The 8,429-nt window shown below is 38.7% G+C and overlaps 1 protein-coding gene across 1 annotated transcript; it reads right to left on the reverse strand.

The window, feature by feature from the left end:
• Positions 1–2,793: 2,793 nt before the first annotated feature.
• Positions 2,794–5,970, reverse strand: LOC141003672 (interleukin-8-like). Its single transcript, XM_073475089.1, has 4 exons — positions 5,710–5,970; positions 5,429–5,540; positions 5,212–5,289; positions 2,794–4,029 (listed from the first exon to the last, which is right to left on the reverse strand). The coding sequence occupies exons 1-4, from the start codon at positions 5,768–5,770 to the stop codon at positions 3,894–3,896; spliced, it is 387 nt and encodes a 128-aa protein (XP_073331190.1). The 5' UTR covers positions 5,771–5,970; the 3' UTR covers positions 2,794–3,893.
• Positions 5,971–8,429: the final 2,459 nt, after the last annotated feature.

Consider the following 8,429-nt stretch of genomic DNA (forward strand, 5'->3'; position numbering starts at 1 on the left):
ACTCAGATCTTGTAAAAGTAGCAATATCACAGTGTAGAAATACTCTATACAAGTACAAGTTGTGCAGTTAGATCTTTAGTTAAGTAAACGTGTAACTTTATCGTAATCTGTAATGTTACATCATGATTACATTTTGTAATATTCAGTTAAATCTGCAAAGCAACTAGTAACTAAGTTTTCATCTTAATGTACTGAAGTAGTAAAAGTAAAGGCAGTACAGGCAGCTATGGTGGCCTTAAATAACACGAATGAGTCTTTGAATGCACAGCTGCAACAGCAGGGACCTCCTCTAGCATCCAGTTCCCCTGCTTTAACGCAACCAGAGGGATCATCAAGTAGAGGAGGTGATAGGCCTGGTTCCAGGTAGAGACTGTGTTATTTATGTACCAAAAGAGAATAAGTGTCCTGTATTTAATGGGGGGGCTTATGCTGAGTTTTATGAGTGGCTTGATGGAATAAACACAGTTTTGGGTTACCGCCATTTTGAGGATACAGAGAGGAGGCAGAGATTCTTCAAACCCCAAAACAGCAGAAAGCTCTTGTAAAGAGCACATGGAAACAACAGCAGGCCCAAATTGCTGATTTGGCACAGAAAGTGTCTGAGTTGGCTGGCCAGCCGGGCTGGGGTTCGGATGGAACCGCCAAGGTTTGATGTTGATGGTCAGCCTATATGCTTTAAATGTCGGTTAGCTGGTCACATCACCCGGCAATGTAGGACGGGGGCACATCCCAGTTGATGTGGAGTATGAATGTTTAGTGGGGAGTTGCCCAACAGTAGATGTGTTATTGGGTGATGTACAGGTTAGATGTCTCCTTGGCACTGGGTCAAATGTTTCCACTGTTACTGATTCATTTTTTGAGCAACATTTTCCTCCCACACTTAAAACCTGTGAGTGGCTTGTATGGCGCATTTGAGCTCCTTTCAGCATTTGGTTTTGGTTTCTATGGCCTGTCATCGCTCTCCTTTTGACTGTTTTCAGGAGAAAAAAAAAAAAAGTTCTGATTGACGTCTGTATGCCCAGCATGACATAAAACAAAAACAGAAACAGTGACTAATACCTTACCCTACCCTAATTTGCAGGAAACATGACTCAAAATGAATGATGAAGTTGCCCCGAGTCTGCCGAAGAGTAGATGCCACTAAATCCTACAAACTGGACCAAACTTTTTTTTTTTTTTGTTGTAATTTGAGGGATTAGTTGTCGTTTACATTTCAAATGGCGTTGTGTAAAAACATCCATAATATTTGTCCTGGGAACAAGAATGAAAAATGAAAAACACTTCAGCTCACTCTTTCTTTTCATGTGTGTTGAAACTATCATCTACCAGCTGGTTTTAATGTTGACAAACTCAAATTCTTACCAGAACTTTTTGTAAATTATTTTGCCAAATCATTAACATTGGACAATCCATTGGTATTTTGTAAGTCTCTATCACAGACCTACACTCATCTGGTAACAAGTATGATTAAAACGAAAACTGAAATCTTCTTTTTGATGACAAAGATCTTCCAGACTGGACTTGTCCCTTATGATCGAAGGCATGTGTCTTTATCAGACGTGAGGGTCACAAATGTGGGATAAAAGTGGGTCATCATTCAAAGCCTCAAGCCCATGTGACTGCATGTTCTGAAATCATGTAGTACAGTATGACTTGGCAAAATTGTCGTCTTGTGAAAAACAACCCATGAGGGGACTTTTATAACCAAAAGCACAGAATGACCATGATATCATACAAATATTGTATATCAATTAAACATGTAAATATCATAATATCTGTGACTATGCGACGGTCTGGTTTTCAAAAGCTCCTTTTTGGTTATGAACTCTTCAGTAATGGCAAACAGCACTCATCTCTTACTTCATTGTTCATGTCTATTATTGATAAACTGTGTTTTTTGTTAATGTTGAAATAAGGCCAAAATAATTTAATAGGATGGATTTGGCCAGGGACTGTGTAAAAACCTTGTTTAGAGCAGATGCTTTATCAGAATTGTTGCAACATTGGACGTCATTGATGATAGTTTGCCACGTTTACTTCTTCTTCTTTAGAAAGTTAGAGGAAGGAAAGAAAGAAAGAAAGAAAGACTCTGATAGCATGTTAATACATTAAACTAAAATGGTAAACATGATAAACATTATACCTGTTTACCATAAGCGTGTTATGTTAGTAGCATATAGCTCAGCAGCCCCACAGAGCTGCCAGCATGGCTAAAGACTCTTATTCTTGATTAGTTTCTGCCTTCATTATTTAACCTTATCATTGACTGTGGAGTCCTTTAAGCCCTCTGATCATTGGACCATATGCATCTTCAGCTTAGTCTTGTGTTAAGGGTGGAATATCGCACATTTAAAAACGCACACAATTACACTATGGAAATATATGCAGCAGACAATCCTGCTTTTCCGGAGCCAGAAGTTACCATATTTATACCAGCGGGTGGAGCTGGGGAGCGTACACATTGTTATCGTCCGTTTTAGTCTAAATGGGACCATAATGTACAAAATGAACATCATGCTGCATTGAAGAAGACTTGAAACTAACAATTTAGACAGTAAACTCATTAGGAAGCTGTTTGTTGAGGTAATAAAGCAAGTGAGAAGGGTCAGTTTCTCACTTTTCTTCTTCTTCACTTTTCAGACCCAGAAGCTCCGTCCATATTTTAAATGGTCAAGTGCAGCAAATACTGATAGCAATGCAACTAACTAGAGGATAAAGTTGCAGGAAACCCCTTCACTGGCTGCTTTAAACTGGTTATTTGTTTATAATCAAATGCCAAGACATTAATTTTTCTCAGTCTCTCAGATTTATTTCAGTTTTGCAGAACATCAGAAGCAGCAGGATACGGCAGTCAGTACTGTCTGATATGATTTCAGCCTTGAATAAACAAACATGGTACACATACTTATCATGATACCTATATATGCACATAAATAGTGATTGGTTTATAATAAAAAAATATAAAGATACCCTTCAGATCACAAAAACAAGTGCACTTTAAAGTTCCTACGAGGAACTTCTACGTGTATATGAAACAGTCTGGTGATTCCTCTGATGATTATGAATGACCTGTAACAGCAAACAAGACCATCCTCGGTAAGACTGCTATTTTTATATAGTTGTTATTAATGCCTGCGCTCAGTTCCGATCACATATATCACATATAAAATCACATTTAAATACATTACCTCATCACAACCCTATTCTCTGTCACTCGCAGAGAATACGGGGCCGCTAGAATCAACACAAACTTAAAGTTCCTCGCAGTCACTAACATATGAGCCATAAAAATCACAGTTTCCATTGACCAGCATTTCTGAACTATTATCTGCCAGCTATGAATTACATCACAAACAATCCTTTTACAGAACAACATAAAAATGACAGTTATAATGTGCTACATGATTTGGTGAATAAGATTATTGTGAACACGTACAATACAATCACTGTTAAAAAACCAAAACAAAAAAACAGCCTTCTCTCCTAAATAACAATGTATTTAGTTGCAGGGAGTCTTTTAGTGTGAATACACCAGTATCGTCAGCGTATGTAAATCGCAAGAGCTTCCAGTCCCACCAAATTGAAACCTCATCGACCCAGATGAATTTTCTGGGTAAATAACATTTCCTTTCATCACAAACTCTCTCCCAAACCTGCAAATACTTAGTGATGGCTGTGTTGTTAAACATTTCACACTTTTACGTCCTGTGGCTCAAAAAAGGTGAAACAAGTTAACTTTGTTTCAGTGTTGTAACGCCTGCTTTTTAATATGTTAAAACCAGCAGAAACTACACCAACCATACCCTAACTTTGGGACGGGGTGCTGATCCATTTCTTCAAATTGATACCTCGTTTTAGTTGTGTAACAAGGATAAACAAAAGCACAATTTGCATTATGATAATTTTGGCACCGCTGTGGTCGACGCGTTCCCTGGTGATGCGATGGTTCCTGGTGATTCGGTGGTTCCTGGTGACATGGTGGTTCCTGGGCTGGTGGTGATCATCTTAGCGACACGGCTTGCCTTCTTCCTGTAAAGAAAACAAAGCATGTTCAATCTTTAATTTGAAATTTAAATCCTCTACAGCAGTGGCTTCAAATCTTGTCGTGACCCCTCATCACACGTTGCAAATGCTACTTTTCCTCTCAAATTGTTTTAAGATGCATCTGTATTAAGATGCAAACCTATTCAGTAATTGAAAAAAGTCAGAAAATAAACTTGATTTTGTTTATTCATAATACTTAGAGACTTAGTACAATGCAAGAACTGTACTTAAAGGGGCACTACATCGGTTTGGAGGAGAAATATTAATGACGTAATAAAACAAACTCTGATATATTTATTTTTAAGTAAAACAGTTTGAAATTGTTTGTTTATTTATTAGTTTAGGTATAAAAATACCAGTCAATGAAGACCTTTTCCTCCTGATTCAAATTTTTCCCCCAGAACTGGATAGTGCACCTTAAAGCAGCAGTTCCCAACCTTTACAGCTGGTCATCCCTTAAAAAGAAGCAACCCTTCATAATCAAATGAGACCAGTTCACAACACTTTCTTTTAAATGGTTCCAGTTCTTTAAATCATCTTATGACCCCTATGATTTATCTCCAGACTCCTTAAACCCCTTTTTTGACATCTACAAAAACTTCCCAGTGCCCAAATTGACTTCTTCTAAAAGCTTATTTTGTCAAACAACAGTCCAAAACCCAAAGACTTTTCATTTACTATCATAAATGACAAAGAAAAGCAGCAAATCCTCACATTTTAGATGCTGGAACCAGCAAATGTTTGTCATTTTTTCTTAAAACAGCAATTGATAATAGCTTAATCGACTTTTTGTTGCAGCTGTAGTCATGAACCACTTCCTTATATCATATAGGACTTGTTATAACCCCAGTGTGCGAGAGAAGATGCATTAAATGTTAAATGTTTTCCTTTGTATCAGCTGCCTCTACTCAACAAGTTGCAGGACTACGTAAACAGCATTTGACATCCTCTTTTTTTTCACACACACTGACAGTGATGACTGTGTGTGTGTGGCTTCACTCTGAACCTGCAGCGTGACTGCTGACCTCCCCTGCTTGCAAAAATGTGAAATTGCTCAACCCTCCCATTTCTACTTGGCAGGCTTTCCCTCATCTGATTACACAAACAGTAGTTTTAGCTGCGTCAGCCAAAAGCATGTCATGTAAAAAGGCTTGTCTTTGGACTTACGTATATATTTGCAGGAGTGCTTGGGTGAATTTTTCTGCAGGGTCAAGACATCGTTGACTGTCGTCTTTGAGTGTGACACTGCAGGAAAAAGAGAAAGCTATAATGTTAAACAACTCTCTCTACAACACTTACAAATGAAGCAACAGTGAAAGCAAAAAAAAGCAAAAAAAAACTACTGTGTGGTCTATTTTTTTGTCATATTCCTGCAGATACTTACATGACTTCTCTCTTGTTGCAGTATGGACGAAGACCATACTCCGTCACACCAGCGATGCGAGTGGGATCCACAGACTTGATTGTTTTGATGCACATGCATCTAAAAACTGGACCTGAACAAATAAGACAAGAGTGTGAATATAACCATACAGCTACAGTTTCACCATTCATGTTAAACAGAGGGGGAAATGTTTGTCCTCAAACATGAGCTCTTTTTAAGCCGCATACATGCAGAAATACAGCAGGAAATCTTTCAATGATACAATAAATTAACACACTTACCCCCTGAGATGCAAATGATGGTGCAGGCCAGGAGAATGATGCACTGGATTGCAGTATTCATACTTGTCTTAAATGATAGAAATTAGTGGGGAATCTGCTGAATCTGCTGTATGTTTTAAGTCTCAAACTGAGGCAAAGACTTGTCTTCTTGCACGATTTCTTTTCCTCAGACCTAGAGAGTCTCTGTTGCTGTGTGAAGTGTGCAGGACTGTGAGCTCCATGTTCTCTACGAACCTTTTTATACGCTCACAGACAGGATTCCAGAGAAGTGGTTGAAAAAATCCTCCATTTTTCCTGAGAAATCCACTTGAGCTTTCATCATTCATAACCTTTTAAAGGCTTCCTGTGTGGCAAGGAATGAGTTCCTCCTGTTAAAACAAGCCCGCCTCTCTTCATGGAGGATGCTGACATGATTACAATTGCACAAATACTGACTATCGCTCATGAGTAACTTTTACTCACAAATCCTTGTTGCTGGAGTGCTGTTTTTCTACTTGCAGACATGTGAAATCAAATCAGGTCTCTTCTGTATTTAGTTTGCTGCTCTAATTCTCCATAAACGTATCTACTTAACAGCATTATCTAGTGTCTAGACAGCAACAGTAGGCACTGAGACCACCTGCTGGATCATGATGACATGCATGACAGTTCACATCTGTGAAACACGGGAACCTTCTGTTGTGATGGTCCACTGTGTTTGGAAATCTTTGTTTCCTTTTTATAACTCAAAATGTTGAAAACTGGGATTATTTTAAATCTCAACCTAATCACCAGTGAATGTTGTAATGTACGTTTGATACTTTCATTTCCTTTATGTTGCAACCTTTTTCGTTTGTCGTCTGTTGTTTATATTTCCAACTTTTTTGGTGCTGAGTCTGCACAGGTTGTTTAATTTTTAAATTGACCAGATGCACTTATAGAGTGGTGTAATAATGAGTCCCAAAACCCAGAAATCAGTTAGCATTATTGCACTTCTGGTTCCTGTGTCAAAGTCAATGGGATTTTTGAATGGGTTTTTGGTTAAATGCCCGAAATAAGGTCTGTAGTTAGCACAGGTTTAAGGTATGTATGCATTTTGTTCTACGGCACAAAAAACATCATTAAATGTCCCACAATTTAATTGAGACTCGTCTACCCACAAGTCCATCTTTACGGACCGACTTTAGTTACAAACTATTCTAACTTTAACTTTACAACTTGTAGGTTGATCAATTAACAGAAAATGTGTATTGTAACTGTGTAACGAGTGGTGGTGATGTTTAAGTCATGCAACTGCACTTGCGCTTAGGAGAAGATCATTGTTTCGCTTACCTTACGAAAATATCTAGTTTTGTTGCTACTGACACGGCTTGTTAAAAATACCCTGTGGTTTCACGCTTAAAAAGGTTGAAACACCGTCTTGAAACAGTGGTCCCTGGCTTGGCAGCCGTCTCACCTCGCTGTAATGCCACAAACATCCCCCTCCATGATCTATTATGACAGTCAGCTTATACACATGTAATGTGAATGCAATATGATACGCAAACACGTGTCCAAATAGGAATCTGTCTCTGGTTAAGAACACCTCAGGGATCACGAAACGGGCCCAGCAGAGACTGTACTTCTTGAGAAAGCTGAAACGAGCCTCTCTTCCCATCAGCATACTCAGAACTCTTCCTAAGCCGCTGCAGGAGCATCCTTCCTACAAGTAAAAGCCCATTGAGGGACACGCATTACAAACTATCTTAAGCCCATGTGGGATACCATTACACTACTAATATTTAATTATGTATTAATCAGTTTTTTATTGGTATGTGAGCGCCTTGTAACGTACCCCCACAAGCCTGTGGACGATTTGTTGAGGTCGTTAAACGCTGCTGGACTGCGGATTTCTTTGTAAACGACCTGGGTCACATTTTCCACAGATAGCCGTTTCTAACGTAGTTTAGAAATAGTCTGCTTACATAAACTATGACCTGTTTCCGGCACAACACCCAAATTCCACAGAGCCCCTTCAAAAACAATCATTTGTTATTTTTCATGCTTCAAGTGTGTTATTGCAGGTGGTGAATCAGAATGTCAGGTGTTAACATCAATGACACACTCACCTCGTGACAGATAGGTCTGTCTTACCTTATAGTTTGTTGGCCACTTTGTATGATATTTACAGAGTAAGTCCTTGTTGATATTTGTGATTCTCTGGGAATGAGATCAAAATTAAATTCTGCATGTGCCTTTCCTCGTGTGAACTGTGAGCTTACAACAGTCTCACACTCACCGAATTCCTTTGACCTTGGAGAGCAACTTTACAGATGGAGGCAACTAGCTCGAGATTGAAATGACTTGCGGGCAAAAAAGAGAAAGGACCTCCAAATAATTGTTGCCACAAGATAGTAAAACGAAGAGTGTAAAGGAAGAGCAGTTGAACAGCTGGCAGTTGTGTGTGTCAGTGCACATTAATCATATTGCAATTCAGCACAGTAATGAGCAAGGTGATCGGTCATGCTTCACTTGTATTAGTTGCTTCATCTTTGTTCAGTTGGGAACATGATGTTTCCACTGAAAGCAATAACGTGCGGGTGATTGTGATATTAAGGCATTTACTTACGTCAACAATGACCATGATAGATGGAAACAGAACAGAGAGCAGCAACAACCCCAACGATGTCTCCAAAAACAACTGTACATTGGACATTTTTAAAATTGTATATTTATTACAGCTCTACTATAAAATGCATGTG

This window comes from Pagrus major, chromosome 10, assembly GCF_040436345.1.
Source record: "Pagrus major chromosome 10, Pma_NU_1.0".
NCBI classification, from domain to species: domain Eukaryota; kingdom Metazoa; phylum Chordata; class Actinopteri; order Spariformes; family Sparidae; genus Pagrus; species Pagrus major.